The sequence below is a fragment of the Tenrec ecaudatus genome, chromosome 12 (genome assembly GCF_050624435.1).
Source record: "Tenrec ecaudatus isolate mTenEca1 chromosome 12, mTenEca1.hap1, whole genome shotgun sequence".
Lineage (NCBI taxonomy): Eukaryota > Metazoa > Chordata > Mammalia > Afrosoricida > Tenrecidae > Tenrec > Tenrec ecaudatus.
In genome coordinates this window covers 32556447-32582580 of record NC_134541.1, presented here as the reverse complement: position 1 = coordinate 32582580, position 26134 = coordinate 32556447, and the positions used below count along the sequence as shown (strand labels likewise).

The following is a 26134-nucleotide window of genomic DNA, read 5'->3' as shown; positions in this document are numbered from 1 at the left end:
AGGACTCTGAAGAAGGAACATTAGAGAAGGCCGTGGGGTGGTTAGTTTCTTTCAGGGCAGTTACAGGATGACATGGGTTAGTTTGTATCAGGGCGGTACTAGAATGACATGGGATAGTTTGTATCAGGGAAGTTACTAGGATGACATGGGATAGTTTGTATCAGGGCGTTACTAGAATGACATGGGATAGTTTGTATCAGGGAAGTTACTAGGATGACATGGAGTGTCCCTAGAAGAGTTGGCTATTGGGATCAGAGGACTGAGGGGACATGGCTAAAAGTCTTTATATGTGGTGTTTGAAATGTGCTTAGGAGTGTTTAATTTTTGTCATTGTGGATCTGACGTAGGGAAGAGCTAAGAGGTCCAAAGTAACAAGACTGGAGAAAGTTTGGATGGGGTTAAAGGATCAGACCCTGGGATCTGGGAAGCACTAGAGCTGATTTCCAGGCAAAGGAACGAATGGCTGAAAGGATGCTGGAGCGAAAGGCCTGGCAAATGAGCTTTCGAGAACAGCAAGCCTTGGATGAGCGGAGAAAGATCCAGCAGACCTGCTAGTGCAATGATCACTTAGGAGAAGAGGCAATCCAGCCCCTGGAGACATGGACATCCCCTCCCTTCAATTGGCACCTGTCTCCAAGTCCCAGACCACGCCTCTGCCCACGCAAAGGATTGGCTTCTCCCATGAATGTATTTAGGATTTCTTTTATTTAGGATTTCTTCTTCTTCTTCAAGTTTGAAATAACTCTAGGAGATTTGCCTGTAAATTTTAACTGCATGTACCTTTCAGCACAGATGAGCAACACAGCCTGAATTTTGGTTTATTAGAGAAAGATCTTACTACAACAAAGGGACAAAGAAAACATGGGAAAGAACTGGTGTATTAAAAAAAAAAAACACCAAGCCAAACCATTCTTAGATCACTAAGGAAAGTGTTCTACTTTTCTATTCTATGTGGTTACTACTGACGCCTTCACCCCCATTTGGAGCACAGGCCGTCCGGAGACTTCTGAAACCCTCCGAGGCGGGTGAAGCAATGTATGTGGTGGCAAAACTCTGTCCTCCCAAAGTCAGTTGTTGAGGGTCGCTGAAAGAAAGCTCCCTCTGTAGATTCTGCCCTGAGTGTGTCTTCCAGAGTAGGAGGAAGCATGACTTCCCTGCCCACATATTGCTTTTCCTCCCCTAAATTAAGTCATTCTCTGATGTATACAATGAAGCGTGCCTTTTCTCCAAATATGTGGTCACTCTTCTTGAAAGCCAGAGTGTGTGGGATGGTTCGGTTTTGTGTCCAATGGACTGGACCAGGCTTTTCTGCCGTTTGACATTCGAGGCCTGCCCCAGACTGATCTGATATATTCAAGTCTCTGATGGGATCTGATGTGAACCAGAAAGCAGTTGTGGGAAGATTAGGGTGATCTGCTTCCTCCTGATTAGGTTGCAACCCTGACAGAATTGGAAGGGAGTTTCACTGGGTGTGGCCTACTCCCATATAAGCCGACACTAGTGGGAAGCTAGCTTCTTGCTGGCTCCTGCATCTGTTTCATTGACCTCCGGCTCTTTGGACTTGAACCAACAGCAGCTACCATATGGCCAACCAATCTTGGATTCATTTGGCCCTGCAGTCACAAACCTGACCTGGTTAACCTGGGATCCATTTGTCTCTGCCTCCACCAGCCTGCAACCTTCTTTCTTTCGGGTTTTGCAGCACCAGCAGGTACATGAGTTAGAGAAAGCCTCCAGATTGACTTTTGACCCATGGACTCAACCTGGACTCGACTTACCTGTCTCTACAATGGTGTGAGCCATTTTCTTGTATGAATGTCTTTATTTACACACCTAAGTGCCACTGGTATTGCTTCTCTGGAGAACCCAGCCTAACACACAGAGTTTCTTCTATGACGTGTTCTCTGGTGTATGAGAAAGTGCGATTTACAGTTAGGCCATCAGCCGCACTTAACGGTCAATACGACAGTTCTCATCTGAGCCTGTCTTCTGAAGTCCAATGTGGTCTGACCTCTCTCGAGAGCTCCCACGCTCACTGGAAACCTGCCTTCTCCCGAGGGAGCCTGCTGATATCCAAGGAGGCTTTGTTCAGCACAAAGGCCTCCCCCATGCTGCCTGCATGTGTGGCTTCTGTGTGTGTCCCCAGGTGGAGGAGGAGGCCCGATTCCTGGCTAAAGCCTTCCCCACACTCCAGGCGCACATAGGCTTTCTCGCCGGAGTGCATTCTCTGGTGGCGGGCGAGGTCTGACTTCTGGGTGAAGCGTTGGCCGCACTCACTGCAAACAAAGGCAGTCAACTCTGAGTGTGTCTCTTGGTGGAAAAGAAGGCCTGGCTTCTGACTAAAGCCTTGGCTGCACTTCAGAAACACGCAGGGTTTCCCAATGGCGTGTGTCCTCTGGTGTGTGATGAGGTTTGACTTTTGGCTAAAGCCTCGGCCACATTCCTGGCACTCATGTGGCTTCTCCCCCGAGTGTGTCCTCTGGTGTCTGACGAATGAGGATTTATCCCCAAAGCCTCGGCCACACTCGCTGCAAACATAGGGCTTCTCCCCGGAGTGAGTCCACTGATGTCGGATGAGGCTCTGCTTATAGCTGAAGCCCCGCCCGCACTGCTGGCACACGTGTGGCTTCTCCCCTGAGTGTGTCCCCAGGTGGAGCAGGAGGCCTGACTTCTGGCTAAAGCTTCGGCCACACTCCAAGCACATGTAGGGTCTCTCCCCGGAGTGTGTCCTCTGGTGTCTGATGAGATTGGATTTTCGGTCAAAGCCTCGCCCACACTCCTTGCACACGTGGGCTTTCCCCCCCGGGTGTGTCCTTTGGTGCATAATGAGGACTGATTTCCAGTTAAAGCCTTGGCCATACTCACTGGAGACACAAGGCCTCTTATCGGAGTGTGTCTTCTGATGTCTCATGAGGCCTGACTTCTGGCTCAGGTCTTGCCCACCCTCCAAGTGTATGTAAGGCTTCTCCCCAGAGTGTATTCGCTGGTGCATAAAGAGAAGGGATTTCTGGTTAAAGCCTCTCCCGCACTGCCTGCAAACATAGGGTGTCTCCTGTAAGAGGGCCCTCTGGTTTGTGATGAAGTGTGACTTCAGACCACAGTCTGGCCCATCCTCTCTAGAGGAGACTGCTCCAAATCTTGAGGTTTCTAAGTCCTTCAACCCCTTGTCTGTTTCCACAGAGCTTACCTTTTGGACTGAGTTGGGCCCTATTCCTACCACTGTGCTGCCTTCTCTGGGGCTTGGTGAGGATCTCTGGGGTAGGATGGAGAATCTCCTTGAAGTCTCTCTCATCCCTGTCCTCTCCCACAAGTGTGTGGGGACGTCTTCTCTGTCCCGACCTTCTGTGTTCTCGCTCCTGCAGCTCTGAGGAGACTCCTGCTGCTCCGGCTGCTTCTGTGCCCCTGGACTGGGACCCGCTGGACGGAAGTGATTTTCTGCACAGAAGCCTGGGACGATCCGAAGCACGTGTTGGCTGAGGAATGGCTGACAAAAGAGAGGTAGAAGGCAGGAGGGATCGGGATAGATGTCTGGCTTTGGATCTGCTGAAGAGAGAAAGTGTCTGGTTAGAATAGCCACCATAGGGGTACATGGCTGTCCTGTCTTCTCTTATGACCATGCTATCTCATGGGTGGGGTTCTTGGGTGGCACAATTAGCATCCAACTCCCAACAAGACGTTGGTAGTTTAACAGGTAGACCTGGCAATCCGCTTCTGAGAGTCCCAGCCATGAAAGCTCTTAGGAGCACACAGGGGTCTCAGGATTTGGAATCAATGGTAACCAGCAACACCTTCATTGGCATCTCTCTCATTGACAATACACAACCCCATTGGCCTCTCACCAATCAACTACAGTCCTTTTGGCACATCAATTAAACTTCCCATGGCAATCCAGGAGTCAGGGCGGCACACAGGTTAGAGTATTGCCTTCCTAATCAAAAGGTCAGGGGTTTGAATCCAGTGGCAGTCGGCTCCATAAAGATTTATAGCCTCATGGTGGTGATTGGACAACTCTTCTTGATGTGAATGACTATCAAATGATATAATATGTGAACTATATATGCAAATAAAACTGTTTCAAGAAGATCTGGAGCCTTAGAAATCTTACAGGGCAGTTATTCTGCCCTATCAAGTTGCTGCCAATTGGAATCGACCTGAGAACAGTGAGCTTTGGCCCTGCAATCAAGATAGTCCACGCTGAAAACCTCTGCAGAATGTCCGTCAGGCGAGGACCTTCTCCAGCATGCACCAGTATGTCCGTCAGACGAGGAACTTCTCCAGCATGCACCAGTATGTCAGTCAGACGAGGAACTTCTCCAGCATGCACCAATATGTCAGTCAGACGAGGACCTTCTCCAGCATGCACCAGTATGTCGGTCAGACGAGGAACTTCTCCAGCATGCACCAGTATGTCGGTCAGACGAGGACCTTCTCCAGCATGCACCAGTATGTCAGTCAGACAAGGACCTTCTCCAGCATGCACCAGTATGTCGGTCAGGCGAGGACCTTCTCCAGCATGCACCAGTATGTCCGTCAGACGAGGAACTTCTCCAGCATGCACCAGTATGTCCGTCAGACGAGGACCTTCTCCAGCATGCACCTGTATGTCAGACAAGGAACTTCTCCAGCATGCACCAGGCCCTGCTTCTGCCTTGGAAATGGCTTCTATTATAGTTAGCTGGTTTCTTCTACTGAGAAACCCTATACGCTGATCCTTCCAGCATGATCCTACGTAAGACCTCATAACTAGTTAAATCTATTATTATTTTCTGGTTTATCCATTTTTTAATATTCTGTAAAAAGAAGCCGATGGGTGATTTTCCTCTTACCTTTTATTTTGTTGTTGAGAATATACACACAGCATACACCAGTTTGACAGTTTCAGCATATTCAATTCAGAGACATGAATTCCTTGAATGGTGCAACCAGTCTCCCCTTGTTAACATAAGGTCGGTGCCTGCTAAGGTAGGTTCCTATCTAATATTTTGAGTTGTAATTATCAGTTTGATCCCATAGATATAGGTCTTAAAAGAGAATAATGTCTCAAGGGAAACTTAAAACTTTTACTCAGCCAGCTAAAATGCTGTTTGTTTTTAAGACTTCAGGGGAGATGTTTTTTTGGTATAAAGATGATCTCAGGGCAATAGGTCCAGAGGTCCGATCATTCTCCCTGGCTGCAGAAAGTCTGGGGAATTTGAAACTGCCCCTGCATTTCGCCTCTTTCGATGGGGATTCTTCTGTAGAATCTTTGCTGAAAGTGTTCAGTCGCGGTAGCCAGGCAGCACGCTATTCTCCTGGTCTCACGGCAAGAGAGGCAGCTATTCAGAGAGACAATCGACTCCACCATCCACTTTCTCCGATTCCTGACCCTCTTCTGCTTCCTCTGGTGTTCCAGACCAACTCTCGTGCCTTTCAAGGCCGTGTGTAAGTTTTTATGATGCTAGACAATGGACTATGAGGCAGACCAGAAGCACTAGACCTGTTATTAGGACAATTAACTGGGATGCCCTGTGAAATCGTGATCCTAAACCTCCAAACCAAAGAACCACCAGAAGCCTCGGGAGCTACACTCTTTTGCTTGTTAATATACCACACACCTTTTGCCAATTAAACTGTTTACAGGTGTACAACTTATTAGCAACAACGACAACCGTTGGCTGCAACTCTATCCTCAACCCATGAGATTTTTGATCACTCTTCACCCCCTGCTCACCCTTCCCGCAGCCCCAGGAAATCACTAATAACCTTTGGCCTCCGAGCACTTTCCCTTTCTTGGCTTTCTATAGAAGCGAGGTCAGATACCATTTGTCCTTTTGCGACTGACTGCTCTCACTCCGCATCGGTGTCTTCCAGCTTCACCCATGCTGGAGCATATGCATCCAGACTTCATTTCTTCTACTGGCCAAGTGGTGTTACAGTGTATGCCAGCGTGTAGCTTGGGGCCGACAGTGCTGCCGGGAGTATCAGTGTAGAGTGGTGGCTTTCAAGTCTCATTCTGTGCAGTTCCGGCGGGAATGGCGCGGCAGAGTCTTGACAGTTAGTGCCATTGGTAGTTTCTGGAGGACCCATCACCTTATTTCCCGCAATCGCGGGGCCAACTTGCATTCCCGCCAGCCATGGATAAAAGTTCCAATTTCTCCACATCCTCACCGCTATCTGTCATTTTCATGATTTTACTCTTAGACATACACAAAGGCAAAACGGCTCTCAAGTTCATTTTGACTCACAGAGACCCGATATAGGGTTTCGTAGATTGTGATATAGGTTTCGTAGACTGTGATATAGGGTTTCGTAGACTGTGATATAGGGTTTTGTAGACTGTGATATAGGGTTTCGTAGACTGTGATATAGATTTCGCAGACTGTAAATCATTCCAGCAACACATATCCTCATCTTGCTCTCACAGAGAAGCTGGTGGGCTTGAGCCTCCGACCTTGTGGTTAGTAGCCCAATGCATAACACACAGTGCCACTGGTGAGCAGGAAATGGTATCGCATTGTGGCTGGGGTTTGTGGCAATGACTCAGTGGCTGTGAGTTTGGCTTGGTTGGTTGGTGGCTTATGCCACTGGTGCATTGTATGTCGTCTTAGGCGTGGGTCTATTGAATTAGCATAGCAGGCTTACAAAAATGACTTACATGGGGAGGTTGCCCAAAAATGTAGACTATGCCAATTCTTTGTTTAAAACTATCATTTATTAGTTAATTTGTTGTTTAAAGCTAGGTCTAATAGCATTGTCCCTGCATTTTTTTTTCTCTCCTAAGAATCCAATGCTTTCAGTTTGCACTTTTAGATCTTTAGCCCATGTGGCTTGGTTTTTGTTATTGTGTGAGGTATGGATCTGGTTTCATTTTTCTGCTTATAGAAAGCCAATTTCCCCAGCACTATGTGTAAACACAGTTTTCTTCCCCTACTGAGTGACCTTGGCACCCTTGTCAGTTTCCTGTAGATGGATAGGTTTACTTCTAGATGTGTAAGTCTACTCCATTGATTACTGCAGCTGCATAAAACCTACTGCCAGCGACTTAAGTCCAACTCACAGCACCCCACAGGACAGACGAGAAGACGCCGGGGAGCCCCTCGAGTGTCTGAGCCTGTCGGTCTTTACAGGAGCAGCAGCTTCATCCCGCTCCTGCAGAGCTCTCCCCCGGGCTCCTCAGGGGCCAGCGTCCCGTCTTACTTTGAGTTGTTGAGTCCTACAGGTTTATTACACCTCGTTTTTCCTACCCAGTATTTGCTTTCCCTCCCTAGAACTCTGAAGCTCTCGTGCATTAGACAGAAGAACTTCATATGGGACAAGCGCGGCAAGTGTCTCCCGATGCGTCATTGGGGTTTGGGCGTTGTTTCTAGAGCCACGTTTACCGGTTTGTTCTGTGACCCGCAGTGCTCGCAGCGCTTCCTGCTGTCACTGCCCTGTCTCCCACAGCCCCGCTTTTCAGCGAGCGAAGTCCCACAATTCGTTGCAATGGCCACACAAAACTCATAGGCAATGCTCCTAATTTGGGGGTTTAGGACGGGAGTTCACAGGCTCCAATTTAGGAGATAAATGCTCAGGATCAATGTGTTCAGTCAGGGCAGCCTCTTCTCTGCCGCGCCTCACTCTGGTCCTCGACCTCTTGGCCTGGCCTCTGCCCCATTCAGGCAATGTTACAAGGCTCTTCCAGGGCTGCCAATGAATGCCCACAGGGCATGCCACTCCCTTCAACTTCAACCCCAAAGCACTCAACGCTAACTCAGCGGGTCAGCCAAACTCAATTCCCCCAACTGAGTGGGCAGAGCACCCCACTCCACAAGCCAGCCTCCTGCCCCAAAGCACTCAGCTTTATTTGCTCTGAGGGCTGGGAAGTCCACCACGCTGCCTCAAGCTCAGGCTCTTGGTGCTGCTGCTGTACTGCCGCTCTTCTGGTGTCAAAACCGTTTCCCGAATCAAGGAGGTTCAATGCACAGGGATGTGGGCATCCCAAACGGGTGCTCCCCTCCTGGCCCTGGTGGTGAGCTCCCACCCCCTGCTACTGAGATGGCTCACTTTTAGAGCCGGGGGGTGGAACTCATATATCACAGGGAGTGTCTTCTCCCATCAGGAAAAGATAAACCCATCAGGAAAACCAAGGTTGCTTGGCAGGGCGAACAAAGATGATGACAAGAAGAAAGAGCTCTGGTGTCATAGTGGTTCTGCGTTGGGCTACTAACCACAAGGACTGCAGTTCAAAACCACCAGCCTCTTTTCAGCAGTGTCTGCGGGCAGTTCTCTATCTGACCTCTCTGCTCCTTGGCCTGCCCTCCGCTCTATATAGGAAAAATGTTACTAAACTATTTTAGCTCTGCCAATGTGTCCAGAGACACTCACTCTGCCAGCCAGCTCAGTGCTTTCACTCCGTGAGGTGCCAAGTCAAGTTCTACTTACAAATGTCCGGAGGCATCCCACTGTGCCAGGAAGCCTCCTGTCCAAATGCTCTTCCCTCTATCTTGTTCCATGGATTGATGAGCCTGGTGCTTCCAGGCGCCCAGAGGTGGCCTGTTCTACCAGCAAGCCTCCGGCCTGAAGGCTCTCAACTGTCTCACTGTATGGACAAGGGAGCTTATCGCACCCTATGCTCCAGGCCTCCCGTCTCTGCTGATGTCTACTGCTGTTGTTTCTCTTTGGCTACTTTTCACCATCATAGGCATTGCACTTCTCTCTAAGTATCTCTTTCCTGGCGATACAAGGAAACCTAGGTTCAAAAGATGTGCTCCACTCCTGGCTCTCGGTGATTGTCACACCCTCCCCATCGGCTCGCCAGTGTCCTTTTATCAGTTGTAAGTTAAAGAGTGGTTAAAGGAAGCGTGTGGCTTGAGTAAGGGCAGTTAGGGCAGTGATTGGGGTAACCAGGATGACTTGTTCGCATTATCTGGTGTGGTAATGTCTCAAGGTAACCTCCCCCCCCCCCCCCACCTAATCCTGTCTCATTGCCATCATGGACAACTCACTCCCAAAGGGGATCTCACCCACAGGCACACAGGCTAGGAGTTATAGCACACCCCAAAACAGAGGGCAATGAATCAGTGCATCACTGCCAAAGGGCTGAAAATCACACGGTCAGCCAAGTTGACATCTAATCTTAACCATCACGGGTTCCATACACCTTATTTGCATTAGCAGCAAGCTGTCCAATCCCCTGGCGAGTCACAAAACCCTTATTTGCATAGTCCAACCTGATGCCTGCATAGTCATAAACACTGTAGCTAGAAGGGTCATGTTAAGTAATTCACTGTACTGTACCTCTACCCTCATTTTTGACATTTAGACCTCTGATCATCAGCCATTTCTCTTGTGTATATGTAAAAAAGTCGGGGTGCAGCCTCTGACCTCCTCTCATTTCACTAGGGGGAACAAGAACCAAACTCTACATTAGTCCAAGCCCAATTCCTGGGAGGCATGGTCAGGTATGCCTCCACCCACTAACCTTGACCAGGTCCGATACCAACTGTGCCTCCTAAGACTCTGCGTCTCTGCTGGGTTCTGTCACTGACTACAATGACCACAAAGAACTCACAGACAAGAATCAGTAGTAGGAGGTTGATTAGGGACCTTGTCAGGTTACAATGCAGGATTCGAAATGCTATGGATACGCCTTTCCTCGGTCATGCCCACAAGTGTGCCTCTCTCTGACCCTTTGTCTCTCGATCCCTTAGCCCCTTGACCTCGGCGCTGCTTGGGCAATGTTACAAAGCTATTTTAGAATTGCAGATAAATGCCCCAAAGGTGCTTCACATCGCCAGTAAGCTTCAACTGGACGACTCTGATTCAGTGCTTGGATGTAACCTAACCTGCAAGCAAACCCCCAAGCGCACATCACTCAGCTTTCTCCCTCTGTGCATCAGGAAGACCAAGGCCCTGTCTATGCTCTTGGTTTTGCTGCCGTGGCTCATCTATTGCTGCTCTGTATGGTATGAGGTCTATATTTTCTCGGCAGATTTTTTTGTTCCCTCGTGTTCTGGGATCCCAATGAGATGTAAGGGTGTTTCTCTTGATAGTGTCCCACACAATTTTCATGCTTTCTTCTGATTCCTTCCCTTTTTGGTTCATCGTTTCTCCAGAAACAATCTATTTCTTCACTATGTAAATGTGATCCCCGGGTCACTGAGTGTGGAGTTTGGCTAATTGTTTCCACACATCTTTGATTTTCTTCACTTTTTTTTGCTCCAGATGGGGAGAGACCAATAATTACACGTTTAGATAGCTACTCAGAAGTTTGTAAGAACCCTGTGAGCTAACATCCCATTTTTGTAAATTACACGATGCCAGTTGACCTTGATGCCAATGTCCCCGGCACTGTGCTCCTGAGTAAACAGACCCATTGCTGTAAATCTTTATGGAAGCTGACAGTCACATTTTTTTTCCCACTGAGAGCACCTAGTGGGTTGGAACCGCTGACCTTTTGGTTGGTAGTCAAGTGCTTCACCACTACCACCATGATGCTTCAGGCACATAGTAGGTGGCCAATAAGCATTAGTAAATTAATGAAAAAGAAAAGAAAGGCATTCTCACCCAACAAGAGCAGATCCCTGTACACCTCCAGCATCACTTCTCTGTAGAGGTTCTTCTGCTCCGAGCTCAGTCTCTTCCATTCGGCCTCCGTGAAGACCACCGTGACGTCCTCGAATGTCACCGGCTCCTGTGAGAAGCATGATTCGATGCACAGCGCATCAGTTTTCCCAATCGTAGGGTTTAACTGGTGGCCCTTAAAGAGCCTGTATCTGAAGAAGCCAACTATTTCCTAGCACAGAACACCAGTCTCCGTATCAAGTCCTTCCGTGACTTTGTTCTAAAATCTGTGGGGAGCACAGGCATGTACAAAATACGTCCTGGCCCTCAAATCTGTCTGGCATCACTAGGGAAATGCTTCATGAATCACTTTGAAAGAGCTAAGCAATATTCAGAAAGAGAGTGGCTGTGAGAATTCATAAGGGATGGACTAGAAAACATCAAGAAGTATCAAGGAGGTGGGGCTTGTCCTAGGCAGTGAGGGATGGTGAGGATTAAAGTGACAGAAGGAATTTTTCACTCTAGAAGAAAAGGGGAGAGAACAGAAGGAGTTGGGAATGAGCACTTCTGACCAGTTCAGGGAACTAAATGGGATCCGTGAAACCACTATCTTTGTTTCTTCATCTTAATAAGCTTTTCCAGTAAGATCTTTAACGATGTACTCATGTAGACCAGTACCTCATCTAAACATAGCAGGTAGTAGGGGAATGGCAGAGACATTCCAGAAAAAGGGCATTTACAGATAATTTGATCTTTAAAGACAGACTTTTGCTTTGAGTCGATTCTAATTCATAGTGACCCTTTGGGGTGGAGCAGAATGGCCCCAGAGGTTTTCCCAGACTGTGGGTCTTTACAGAAGCAGATCATCCTGTCTTTCTTTCATGGAGCAACTGGTGGGCTTGAATTGCAACCATTCAGTCAGTAGCTGTGGACCTAAACGCTATCCCACCAGGGCTCAGGGTGCAATGTAGCACTGATGAAGAATACAGTTTTCCTCCAGTTCCTAAATGTTTCCTCCCCGCCCACTAGCATGATCCGAATTCTACCTTGCAAGTCTGGACAGAGCAGAGGTTGTACACTGGTGCATCCAGGGTGGATGATACCTTCAGGGAATCCTGAGTGGATGATACCTTCAGGACCAGGCGTGTGAGGGGCGATACTGGGAGAGTAGAGGGTGAGTGGGTTGGAAAGGGGGAACCAATTACAAGGATCTACATGTGACCTCCCCCCTGGGGGACGGACAACAGAAAAGGGGGTGAAGGGAGATGCCAGATAGGGCAAGATATGACAAAATAATAATTTACAAATTATCAAGGGCTCATGAGGGAGGGGAAAAAAGAGGACCTGATGCAAAGGGCTTAAGTGGAGAGCAAATGCTTCGAAAGTGATTAGGGCAAAGAATGTACAGATGTGCTTTATACAATTGATGTATGTATAAGTATGGATTGTCATAAGAGTTGTATGAGCCCTTAATAAAATGTTAAAAAAAAACTTTATTGAAATGTAATTTAAAATCCATTTCTTTTAGAATTCATGAACTCCTCACTTGGCACAGTTCCAATACACATGAATTTCAGTTACCACAGTTTGTTAACTGACCCCAGTGCCGAACAAAATGGTTCAAATTTCAAACACTATAGCCCATCACCGGAAATTTCACCAACTACAAACTCTTCTGTTAGCGTTTCAGTTCACAGATCACTACCTCCATCAATATCATAATCATTAGCAATGAAGCAAATCACTTCATTCAGAGTGCAATTAACCTTAAAGGAGGGATAGGCTGATCCAATCCATGGTGGCTGTGTAAGAAAGTCAACAGCAAGTGGAATAAGATTTTGGGAGGGTCCGGTGGGTGGGGTGGTGGGGAGAGGGGTGTATAAGGGAGAGATGTCAAGGAGTTCAGGAAGGACAAGAATGTATGGAAAAGGATTGTGGTAGCAATTGTACAATACTGCTTGATGTGATGAACTATGGAATGATATGATAGATGTATTACCTCCCGATTAATAAAAATGTTTTTAAAAATCTTGAATTGGCAAATGTTTTATATACATAACAAGCGAACAACCTGTAGCCTAAAAACAAAATCAACAAAAGCTCCAGACTCAGCAGCTCCCTGAGCTTCCTGGTTGGTTAAAGATTTCAATGTGCATGAGATGGCAAAGCATCCTTTATGGGCCTCGGAAGCCCTCTAGTGGGGATCTTCCCAGACCTTGCCGTGTACCTCAATTATTATCCTTATTGTTTCTATTTAAAAAGCCGCAATTACAAATAGAACACTTTTAAAAAGTCTGTGAGTCATCCAGCATATTTTCACACTTAAAGGAATTGTAAAAGGTCATAGGTCAGAAGTAAGGGAGCCCCTGGGAAAACTTCCACCCTTGGAGCTGGCGTCACCCCTCCTTTCTGGAGGGACAAACACAACTGCCGTGAATTGTAGTCAGCAGATCAGAAGTAAAGGAGCCCAGGGGACATTCCCAAACTTATGGCTGGCACCCAAAAGGGATGGAGGGCACCTCAGATTTGCAACCAACTGGTCAGAAGTGAGAGTGTTGTACAGACTCTGAGCCTCGTGGTCAGAATCAGCTGGTCTGGCATAAAGAATAGTGTCCTTTCAACTTGTGAAATCTGACCTCATTCCAAGTGGGTAGGATCAGACAAAGAAGCACTGTACTGGGAACTGGCATCAGAACGGAACAAAGAAATGGGAAAAGGGATATTTGGGTGTTTTCCATTGGAAAATTTGAGGCTTATTGACACACTCATATTCCTGGAAATCAGACTGGCCATCACAGGTGACTGCTGAAATTACACGATGGTTCCTGATCACTTATTTTCTTTCTTTTTTTTTTTTTTTGCTAATATCTTTTTAAAAAATCTTTTTTTTTAACAATTTATTGGGGCTCATACAATTCTTTTCACAGTTCATACATATACATACATCAATTGTATAAAGCACATCTGTACAGTCTTTGCCCTAATCATTTTTTCTCTTTTCTTCTTTTACATTTTATTAGGGACTCATACAACTCTTACCACAATCCATACATATACATACCTGATCACTTATTTTCATTATGTGCTCTATTTATTTATGTTTAAAACATCCAACAATTAAAATGTAAAAACGATGCCGGTATAGATGGTGTCATTAAATTGCATGCACGTGGATATAAAATTACATTGAACAGTACACACTGAGAATTTAACAATCTCAGTTTTTCAAAATAATCTATAAGTCACCTGGAAGAAACCATTCTAAAATGCTGAAAATGATCAAAAGGCATGCAATACCCAAAGGCGGATCACCATCTGCCTTCTCAAAACAGAGAATATACAGTCTGCCTATTCTCTGCGAAATGGGCTATTTCAGAAAAGAACGTAATTTTTTTACGCACCAGTATTGTGGGCTTCCTCTTCCCCTCTGGGGACCAGTTCTTATCCTTAGAAGACAAATCTAAAGGGAGAAAGACAAGCTATGAGGAAAGGGACTTCCCACAATGCCCCTGGAGCAGCTCTTCTGAGCCACGGGGTGAGATGAAGTAGGCACCGGGCTCAGTCGTGCCCATTAAAGCATTCTTACCTGAGCCTAGAGCCTTGGGTTCTCCCCACTCCCTTCACCTCTCCAGACAGATCCTTCATAACTCTCACCTTTTGTCTTATGCTTTTGAGTCTGCTTCTTCGAGGTCTCCACATCTTCCTTGCTCTTTGAAGCAAAAATCTTCTCCCAGTCCTGCTCTCCCCGGGCAGAAGGACCAGGCAACATACGGGCCCCAGATTCAGTCCAGCGACTGCCTTGAGATTCTGTCATAGGGCCAGTTGAAAGTGACTTCCGTTTCACCACAAGACAGGGTTCTGCTGCTTGGGCTGACGTCTTCAAACCTCAATTACACAAGTCCCTCTGGTTTCCAAGCATCCAGGACCTGCGGGATGGAGAACAAACTTGACAAACTTGACAAGCTCTGAGCCCAGGCCTCTCCGGCAGGAATCCTGGCCTCTCACAGCCTCCTCACTCCACAGCCAGAGTCCAGTCTACTCAGGTTCTTGGGGCATACCACCTTAATCATTTCTGGTCTATAAGCTCTCCAATGTGTTCCCCCTCACAGTCTCCCTTATCTGTCAGATTTTTCCATTCCCAACTTGGTCCCTACACCTCAGATTCAAGTTACAAGACCCAGATAATTTTCTGTCGTTGTGGTCAGCGGGAAGACAGAAGAGAGTCTAATGCCTGTGGAGAAAGAGCCCCTCGCCTCTCCTTGCAGACAACTCATGGCATGCAGCAGTCAGCCCGACTATCCTCACGCAAGGTTCCAGCTGGTTTGGATCCAAGGCTCAGTGCTCCGTGTTCCTGTGCACTGAGGAGCTTAGGGGTCAGAGCAGTCTCTTCGGGTCTCACAACGACTTCTGCAAAGACAGCATTCCACCGTCCACAGCTATGGACGAATACCACTCTATCAGTCAAAGTTCTCCACTCATGTGGTCCTTCAAGGCAGAGGATGTTAGGAGCTCCTCAAACACACTGGCCAGCAACGTAATCCACATAGCCACCGTCCTACCCTCTGCTTGCAGCTAACGTTAGCTGCCGTTCCATTGATGCCAGCTCACGGTGACCTTGTGTGTGCTCCAAAGGTTTTTCAAGGTTGTGACCTTTCAGAAGCAGTCTGTCAGGACTATGTTCTGGAGTGCATCCGCGTGGGCTCACTCTGTCAAACTTTCTGCTAGGAGCGGAGACCTAAGTTATCTGTGCTACCCAGAAACTCCAGGCCCGCATCAGGATTGGAGGAAGGCTTATAAAGCCTTCAATATGCTGACGACACAGCCGTGCTTGATGAAAATGAAGAGGAGTTGAAGCACCTGCTGATGAAGATCAAGGACTGCGGCCTTCAGAATGGACGACAGTTGAAGGTAAAGAAAAGCAAACTCCATAGGACAGGCTGGATGAACTATCTGGATGAAAAACAACGGGACCGACAGTTCCGGGGGGACTTGGGGTGGGGGGGTAGGGAGGGTAAGGAAGTGGTGTTAACAAACCCAGGGACAAGGGAAAAACATGGGACCCCAAATGGTAGAGAAGGGGGAGTGGCAGGCCTGGTGGGAAATGATCAAGGGTAAGGTTGCTTAGAGAAGAGGTATACTCTAGCCCAGGTGGCGACGAAGCATGGTAGTAGGGCAGGAGGAAGGTCAAGGGAGATGGAGGAAAGAGCTAGGAGTCAAAGGGCATTCATGGAGGTCTAGACAAAGACATGTACATGCAAATATATATAGGAGGATGGGGAAATAGATCTATGTGTCTATATTTATAGGTCAAGTATTAAGGTGGCGGAAGGACCTTGGGCCTCTACTCAAACACTCCCTCAATGCATGAATACCTTCTTTTATTAAATTGGAACTCTATGATGCTCACTCTCCCGACACAACGGCTGGAGCCAAAGTGGGTGAACAAGTAAATGTGGCGAAGAAAGCTGATGGTGCCCGGCTATCAAAAGAGATAGTGACTGGGGTCTTAAAGGCTTGAAGATAAACAAGCGGCCACCTAGCTCAGAAGCAACAAAGTCCACATGGAAGAACACACCAGCCTGTGTGATCGAGTGGTCCCAAAGGGATCAGTTACCAGGCATCAAAGAACAAAAAATCATATCATTGACTGCACACCTCCATGATAGGATCGCTGAAGACAAATGGGTGCATAAGCAAATGTGGTGAAGAAAGCTGATGGTGCCCGGCTATCAAAAGAGATAGTGTCTGGGGTCTTAAAGGCTTGAAGGTGAACAAGCGGCCATCTAGCTCAGAAGCAAATTAGCCCACATGGAAGAAGCACACCGGCCAGTGCGATCACGAGGTGCCCAAGGGACCAGGTATAAGGCATCATGCAAAAAAAAAAAAAAAGATATAAGTGTGTGTATGTATGTGTATATGTATATATGTATGTGTATATATGTATATATATATCATATTAAATGAAGGGGGAAGTGCAGAGTGGAGACCCAAGGCCCAAGTGTCGGCCAATGGAGATCCCCTCATAGAGGGGTTTAGGAGAGGAGATGGGTTAATTAGGGTGTGAGGTAGTATCGATGAAGAACACAGCTTTCCCCCAGATCCTGGATGCTTCCTCCCCCCAACTACCATGATCCGAATTCTACCTTGCAGGGCTGGATAGGACAGAGGCTGTACACTGGTACATATGAGGGTTGGAGGTACAGGGAATCCAGGGTGGATGATACCTTCAGGACCAAGGGTGTGAGGGACGATGCTGGGAGAGTGGAGGGTGAGTGGGTTGGAAAGGGGGAACTGATTACAAGGATCCACACGTGACCTCTTCCCTGGGAGAGGGACAGCAGAGAAGGGGGGAAGGGATACTCCGGATAGGGCAAGATATGACAAAATAACGATGTATAAATTACCAAGGGCACATGAGGGAGTGGGGAATGGGGAGGGAGGGGGGAAAAAAAAAGAGGACCTGATGCAAGGGGCTTAAGTGGAGAGCAAATGCCTTGAGAATGATTGGGGCAGGGAATGAATGGATGTGCTTTATACAATTGATGTATGTATATGTATGGATTGTGATAAGAGTTGTTTGAGTCCCTAATAAAATGTAAAAGAAGAAAAGAGAAAAAAATGATTAGGGCAAAGACTGTACAGATGTGCTTTATACAATTGATGTATGTATATGTATGAACTGTGAAAAGAATTGTATCAGCCCCAATAAATTGTTAAAATAAAAAAAAATAAAAAAGAAAAGCAAACTCCATACAACGCAACCAATAGGTAACACCAGACCCACAATCTCCTCCACCTGAATTAACTGGTTTTTCTGCTTCCACCAACTATCAGATCACCTCTGGATGAGCCATATGGAAGGGATGACAGTGCCTACCAAGTTTGCCTGCTGAATTTCAGGCACCCTGCTTCAATCTAACCCAGAGTAGAATAAAAAAATTATTCTGAAACAGACTGGAAACTTTCAGAGTGTAAAAATAAGCACTTAGTGTCCTATAATGTCCTCAGATTTTGGAAAACAACTTTTTACAAGAAATGTCATGAAGCATCTACAGGAAACGAAGCCTTTTTTGGGTATTCATCTGTGGAAATGGCTAAGATTCAGACGACTGCCTATATCTAACCACCCCTTCACAGAAACCGCACCTGACTAATCAAATCAAGCCACCTCTTGCCCAAATAATCTGGATTAGCAAAATATATGTCCCCTAATATATGTGTAAGTAGAGAATCAAGATACCCAACCATTGCCAATCCAAATCCAAGTGAGGAATCCCAGACGAGGGCTTCAATTATCCTGTTAAGATGGTTGGGATGTGTCAGGACAAGGCGCGTTAGCTCTTTTAGCTGTCTCCCTAGAATATTTCTGTAATGAAAGCACATTGTTGACCAACAATGTGAATGTCCTTCCTCATCACAGAAGGGAACGATAAGATCTACTAAAACCTCTGTAATGACCAACTAGTTCCTTCTTCTTGGGTCCCGTTTTCCTTTTTCCCACGAACATCATGGAAGAGCAATGCCAACGGCATGTCACTTGAAGAGCTCATATGGTGCCCTGCTACTAAGAGTTATAGATCCTTCCTGGGTCTTAAAAGTTTATAATAAGTAAGTGGCCATCCAGAGGCCCACCAACTCTGTGAAAATGAGAGCATTCCTGTAAGTGTCATAAAGACATTTCCCTTAGAGGAGTGAGTAAGATATGACAAAATAATAATCATTTATCAATTATCAAGGGTTTATGAGGGAGCGGGGACCAGGGACAGCCTGGGGAAATGAGAAGCTGATACCAAGGGCTCAAGCAGAAAGCAAATGTTTTGAGAATGATGATGGCAACATATGTACAAATGTGCTTGACACAATGGATGGACGGATGGATTGTGATAAGAGTACAAGCCCCCGATAAAATTAATGAAAAAATATTTCCCTTAGAAATCCTTGATCAAAATTAGGGTCTGAGAGAGAACCTCAAAATTCTAGGAGGCACTTGATATGTGTAGAGGACCCCTGTCCATGTCTGAGAACCATTTCACTTGAAGAGTAGTTTTTTTCTTTCCAGTGCTTAACTTTTAATCCTCTTTAAGAATAAACACAGAAGAAAAAAAATATTTTCTCTGTGGTCAAAAAAAAAAAAAGTTGGATGCTCCACTTCATGTTCCTAGAGGGTCTTGAAACAGGTTTATAAAAAACTCTCTTTTACAATTGACTCCAAGAAATATAGTTTTAGTACCTTTAACATCCCCGAGAGAGTTGTCTTAACACATGCTCCCAAACCACTATGACCTTTCATTGTCCTCGCACTCCCTGCGTGCACATCAGCAATCTAAGTGGACAATTACGGAACCCCCTGAATATGTTTACTTGTATCACTCTCCAGTCCCCAATTTAAGAAACCCCCCTTCTCATTTCTATGGTTGGCAGAAAACCAACCAGAATATTGTGACTCTACAAAAATGTATGTGCAGATTGATTATTGTGTCTCAGATTTAGTGGTTTGATTTTTATGAGCTGTGTGGTTCTAGGTTCTATCCGTGTTGAAAACTTAATAAACTTCTTTGTTTTGCTTTTAAATAGAGCCTTTATTTATGAAAGATAGTTGATAAGTGCTGTCAATTCGGCTCCAACGCAGAGAGACCCTATGGACAACAGAATGAAACACTGCCCAGTCGGGCACCATCCTTACCATTGTTATCCCTGAGCTCACTGGTTCAGTCACTGTGTCAATCCATCTCCTTGATGGTCTTCCTCGTTTTCAGACCCTCTACTTTACCAAACATGATGTCCTTTCTTCAGGGACTGGCCTCTCTTGATAACATGTCTATAATATGTGAGATGAAGTCTTGCACCATCATTTTCAAGTAGTATCTGGCTGTACTTCATCAGGACAGATTTGTTTGTTCTTCTGGCCATTCAGGGAACTTTCAGTATCCACCAAGACCCAACTATATCAATTCTTCTTTGGTCTCCCTGATTAATGGTCTAGCTTTCACATGCATATGAGGTGACTGGAAATACTTGAGTCAAAGCCACCTTAGTTCTCAAAGGAACGGCTTTACTCTTTCACACTTTCAAGAATCTTGCACAACAGACTCGTCCAATGTAACACACCTCTTGTATTTCTTGTCTGCTGCTTCCATGAGTGTTGATTGTGGATTCCAGCAAAATAAAATCCTTGACTTTCTCCAACCCTTTCTACCTTTATCACGATGACATCTATTTTCTCTGCATTTAGTTGCAATCCATACTGGAGCGCTATAAGCGTGCATGGCTTTTAGCCAGCAAGGTTGTATCATATGCATGTTGCAGGTTGTTCATGAGTCTTCCTTCGATCCAGAAGCTTCGATCTTCTTCAGATAGTCTAGCTTCTTGAAGTATCTGGTCGGCATACCGACTGAATGAGCAGAGTAAAAGACAACACCAGGGGTGGGACCCAGATACTATAACAACTGGTTCCCGGCCCTAAGGACTGTTTTAAGGATGAAAAACGATGTACAGAAAGGTAGTTTATTTCGTCACACAGTTAGTACTTAAATAAAACCTGACAAAAAAATAAAACTGTATTTAAGATATTTCGCTATTCCTTCCTGATTGGCATCCTCATTTTTAATAGTCTTCACTTTATCTGTGCATCATCGGCTGAATGATGTATCCTTCATCATCTTTTCCCTGTAGGAGTAGGTGCTCATTCCTTTATAAGTAGGCCAACTAGGCAATAGTCATTGTGTATGATCTATTAGAAACAGGCGACTTGTCTTCTCTGGACATATGTTCATCTTTGGAAAAACCCCTTTCTGCTTCGGCTGATCTTACAGTAATTGTTCGGACACTATTTTTAACTCTTTGAACACTCTGAGGAATTGCATAATTCACTCATGATATTGCCTTGATTTATGGGGCATAACACAAAGGTGAATCCAATGACAATGTGTCACCCTCTGATTGTTTGGCACTTTTTTCTCTTCATGTTATATGTTTGTTAATGGAATTGGCAAAGGCAGGGGAATGAAAGTGTAATATTCCATCCTCTGGAGGAATGACCATTACTACGGGGGCTTAGAGTACGTGGTTGTGCAGATGCACATCAAAAAGGAGTAAGCAGTGTAGATTTGTGATTTCTACATTGGGTGGCTGCTTAGCCACACACCTTAGAGAGAACCCTGATTACAAGTGCCATTTCAGCAACCGTTGGCCAAACTCAACCAAAAATTAGGTATCGGTTCTGCCGAACAGGTTTGAATTGGCTGGATCCCACCACTGGAAACAAAGATGGCATGCACGCATTTGCTGATTGGAAACCACACCGTACTCTCTAATTCTGTTCAAACTGTTTCTCGCTCTGTAAAATGTTTTAGACTTCCCATTGTTCTACATGTTATCCGTAGTTTAGGATTCACACCATCAAATGTGACAGTCAATCAATTGTACAGTCAATCAAACACATGTAAACATCTTTCTGGTCTTCTCTGCTTTCAGCACAAATCCATCTCATGCCAGTAAGGATACATGTTGTTTCACAACCTCTTCTGAATCTGGTTTGACATACCGCTGCACCCAGATGAATGATCTTCAGCAACATTTTACTTGCATGTGATATTAATGATATTGCTTGGCAATTACCACATTCTGTCAATCATCTTTCTTTGGAATGGGCCCAAATATGGGTCTCTTCCAGACAGCCGGAAGCATTCATCATTAGTCTATGCCAATAAACAGCTGCACGGCTACATGGCCAGCTCTCTAACCACCTCTGCACTTGCCTTAGCTACTCTGTGTTCAAGAGCAAGTTTCAAAGTTTCTTCTGGCACATATTTTGTGTTTTTCTTTCTTGACTTTTTACTCATCTTTTGCTTTCTTCATATATGATATTCTTGCTGTCAGCCTACAACATGTTTCATCTTTGGTCATTAGTGTTCAATATGTTAAATCCGTTCTGGAGATGGTCTCTCAATTCAGGTAGGATATACCAGGTTGTAATTTGGCTATCGTGGATTTGTTTTAATTTTCTGAACTTGCGTGTTCCAGAGTCAGCATCTGGCCTTGGATGGGTTGATGGCATTGAACTTCTCCAGTTTCTCTTCCCGCAGATGGAGTCCATTTGTTCCCATCTAGTGAGTTCTGTATGTATAATCACTCTTTATGTTGTTGAAAATGGTTATTTCCAATGAAGAAGTTATTGGATTTGCAAAATTCTCTTGTGCAATCTCCAACACTGCTTCTATCACCAAGGCCATACTTTCCAATGACTGACCCTTCCTCTTACTTTACAACTTTTGCTTTTCAATCACCAATAATTATCAGTATCTTGGTATGTGTTTGATCAATTTCAACAGAAGTGTCAGAATTCTTAAATTTCTTCACTGGCTTTAGCAATTGGTAGGTACGTTTGAACTACAGTAGTAGTAACTGGTCATTCTTACAAATATTATCCCATCACAGACAGCATTGTCTGTCAAAATAAATTTTGAAAAAAAATTGGCAATGAATACGATGTCACTCCTTTTCAATTTGTCACTCTTAGCACACTAAACCATATAATTGTTCACTTCAAAATGGTCAATACCAACTCCTTTCAGCTTGCTGATATCGAGGGTAGCAATTTTTAAAAATCATTTTATTGGGGGCTCATACAACTCTTAACACCATCCATCTATCCATCCATCCATCCATCCATCCATCCATCCATCCATCCATCCATCCATCCATCCATGTGTCAAGCACATTTGTACATTTGCTGCCCTCATCACTCTCAAAACATTTGCTTTCTACTTGAGCCCTGGATATCAGCTCCTCATTTTCCCCCTCTTCCCCACTTCCCCCTCCTTCATGAACCCTTGATCATTTATAAGTTATTATTATTTTGTCATATCTTACACTGACTGATGTCTCCCTTCACCCACTTTTCTCTTATCTGGCCCCCAGGAGGGGGTTATATGTAGATCCTTGTAATTGGTTCCCCCTTTCCACCCCACCTTCCTTCTACCCTCTAGATATTGCCACTCTCACCACTAGTCCTGAAGGGATCATCTGTACTGGATTCCCTGTGTTTATAGTTCTGATCTGTACCAGTGTACATCCTCTGGTTTAACCAGATTTGTAAGGTAGAATTTGGATCATGATAGTTGAGGGGAGGAAGCATTTAAGAACTAGAGGAAAGTTGTATGTTTCATCGTTGCTACCCTGCACCCTGACTGGCTCAACTTCCTCCCAGCGGCCTTTCTGTAACGGGGTTTCCACTTGCCTACAGATGGGCTTTGGGTCTCCACTCTGCACTCACCCTCACTTACAATGATATGATTTTTTTGTTCTGATGATGCCTGATACCTGATCCCTTCAACATCTCGTGGTCACACAAGCTGATGTGCTTCTTCCATGTGGGTTTTGTTGCTTCTGAGATAGATGGCTGCTTGTTTACCTGCAAACATTTAAGACCCTAGACGCTATATCTTTTAACAGCTGGGCACCATCAGCTTTCTTCACCACATTTGCTTATGCACACATTTGCCTTCAGCGATTGTGTCGGGAAGGTATGCGTCATGGAAAGCCAATTTAATAGAACAAAGTGTTCTTGCATTGAGCAAGTACTTGAATGGAGGTCCAATGTCTATGTGCTGCTTTTAATACTAAACTTATAAATACCTGCATGTAGATCTATTTCCCCACCATCCTATATAAATATATTTATATATGTACATGCTTGTATTTAGACCTCTATAAATGCCCTTTGTCTCCTAGCTTTTTCCTCTATTTTCTTTGACTTTCCTCTTGTCCCACTATCATGCCCGGCCTTCATTTGGGTTTCAGTAATTTCTCGATTACATTGCCTTTGATCAATCCCTACCAGGCCTCTCACATAGGATAGCAATCTTTATGTGTCCCATTTCATTTTTAAGGACTTTCAGTTTTCCTAGACTCATACTTTGACTCATCCATGTTTCAATTACTAATGGATGTTTGTAGCTGGCTCTGCTCATCTCTGTTTCTGCTCGTCATGCACATTCGCAAATGGAAGGTTCTGACTGCTTTGCTCCAGCAGCATCACTAAGATCATTAAGGGCTACTCCACGTTCAGGGGCACCTCTTCCCCAGTCATAGCTTGAGTGGCTTCCAACTTGAAGGGCTCATCTGCAGACACTAAATCAGATGAAGACCCACTGCTGTTCATAAGGATTTCAGTGGCTAATTTATCAGAAGTGGACTGCCAATTCCTTCTTCTTAATCTGTTTTTAGCCTGGATGCTCTGTTCAAACCTGTCCCCATGGGTGATGGTAAGGAGAACGACAAAGTCCCCATTCGGTGCTGGTCTACCCACCTCTCGAAGCCAGGGGGTGGTCCAGGGTGCGGGGAGGGTGTGGGCCAAGTGAGTGACCTTGCTGGTATTTGAAATGCCGGTGGCAGAGCTTCCAGCCTCACAGGAATTCCCAAGTCATCACATTATGACAAACTTTCAGACTGCTGGGAGCATATTAAAAATTGTCAACTGCTTACTTAACTTTCACTAGATACCAAAAACAATTCCAAGCAATATACAAGTCTGTCTCTCAAAAGTCCCAAGATTGAGGAGTTGTGATAAACGTGGGCACAGAGAGGTTATATCTTTTGCTCAAGGTGACAAAACTTCACGTGTTTACATTTGAGATTTAGCCACTGCGGAATGCCATAGTTTTAGCCAGTTGGGTCAGTAACAATGTCAGTATTGACTGACCCTGTGGGGTGAGAAAATCCTCAGAGTATCCACTCAAGTTAAGGGGAGGCAGATGAAACAAGATGGGTCATGAATTAATAAATGCTGCATTTATGATGGATCTGTGGATTTCACTGCACTAATCTAAAGACAAACGAACAAAACCCCATCACCATCCAATCACTCAGACTCACAGTGACCCTACACAGGAGTTTAAATCTTTATAGACGCAAATAGCCCTATCTTTCTCCCAGAGTGCCTGGTGGGCTTGAACCACTGTCCTTGCGGCGACATTTAATGCTTGCCTGACAAACCTACCTTGTTGCCGAACTATCTACTATTCTAAAGAGTAGATCCGAAATATTTTTTCAAAAATTAAAATCCTGAGACCTAAGCCCCACCAGAGATTCGGAAGTGTTCTGGATAGTCAGTCTCGGAGTTTTCTGCAACACCCAACCAAGACTGCCAGCAGGAGTCCCAACAAAAGCACACAGAGGACAAAGAGATTGGCCAAATGACCAACCACAATACACCAAGCTGAGATCATCCTCAGCAAGTAGAGAAGGTCCTGCCACCTAAGAACCCCTGAAAGACGCAGATCCGTCCCTGCTCAGAAGGAACCCGTCTAGATACTGGTACCGGCAGCTCTTTAGAAAATACAGAAGTACTTCCACAGGCGGTCCCAGGCCTAAGACCCACTCCCTGCCGCACAGACACCTTTCCAAACCCAAGAAACTCTCCCACGACTCCTTAATGGAAATTGAAACAGTACCAAGCTCACTCCCAATCACCTTCTCACCCCCAAGCCCCTCCAGCAACCAACCAAGACACAACAGGTCCCGAGACACCGCTGCATCGTCACTGGGGTACCACCACCTGGGAAGCCGTCAGCCCCCACGGAAAGCAAACATAACTTCAATGCAATAAACTCCGGATTCCCACCAAGACTCGGACATGCAGGGCCAAGTAAGCACTCCCCACCAAAAGAATTCGGGGTTTTGCAGCCCTCTGTGGGGCCCCACTAACAGAATGGTAGGCTGTTTGCCTTTGGCCGATCTCATCCCCCCAGTCCAAATAACAACGGGAATGCAGGACCTCTCGATTAGGGAACTGTTTGTCCAGGATAATCCCACCCAAGAAATTCCAAGATCCAGATGACTCTCTCTCTCCCTGGTCTCATCCAGTGACAGAGGCAGGTGTGCTCAGCCCCATGGAGCGATCCTGTAGGTCAGAACAGACCTACTTCATAGGGTTTCCGAGGCTATAAATCTTTAGAGAAGCAGACTGCTTAATCTTCTTCCTGCGCAGGGTTGCTGGTTCGATGCCTAACACGCATCCCACTGCGCCACAAGGCCGCCTTCGGGTCTGCGCAGCGGATTGCAACTCAAGGATTCAAGGCTGCGTCTTATCTCAATTTCTTTGCCACAAATGCGCGTCTTGAGCCGCGCCTCTTTTTCCAAAAATCGCCCCGAACCTGAAGGCTCAGAATGCACAGCGCCAAGCCCCTCCACCCACCAACAGCCCCACCCGCTGCCTGCCAAGCCCACGGATCCCAACGCTAGGACCACCCCCTTCTGATGCGCCTTACCTCGCGGGAAAGCACGCGCCGGGATCCGCGGGGACAGGACCTTCGGGTTCTCGGGAAAAGACGCCGGGGTCAAGGACCAGGGAGGGCCTGTCTCCGTCCATCCAGACACTGCCTGCGGAACCACCCGAGAACTACAGGCCCCAGAATCCTCGCAGCCGCCGCCTCCCATTGGTCGTCGCAAGAGCTTCCCACCCGGACCCGGACAATAGCCATTGTGGAGGCAGCCTCTCCAGTCGCCCCAAACGCCTATCCATCAAACGGATCGCCGCTCCCGAGTGGACTCTGCTTGGCCAATACACTGAGGAGAAGCCCAGGCATCAATCAGACAGCGCTCAGACTCCGCC

General features: G+C 46.0%; 1 protein-coding gene across 2 annotated transcripts; it reads right to left on the bottom strand.

Annotated features, from left to right (window-relative positions):
• Positions 1-786: 786 nt before the first annotated feature.
• Positions 787-25917, bottom strand: LOC142462207 (uncharacterized). 2 transcript variants are annotated; one of them, XM_075563872.1, is made up of 5 exons: positions 25791-25917; positions 14176-14447; positions 13923-13981; positions 10525-10651; positions 787-3543 (listed from the first exon to the last, which is right to left on the bottom strand). In XM_075563872.1, the coding sequence occupies exons 2-5, from the start codon at positions 14333-14335 to the stop codon at positions 2033-2035; spliced, it is 1857 nt and encodes a 618-aa protein (XP_075419987.1). In that variant the 5' UTR covers positions 14336-14447; positions 25791-25917; the 3' UTR covers positions 787-2032. The 2 variants fall into 2 exon arrangements, with proteins under 2 accessions (XP_075419987.1, XP_075419989.1); XM_075563874.1 differs by having other exon boundaries at positions 787-3540.
• Between the last annotated feature and the right edge of the window lie 217 nt (positions 25918-26134).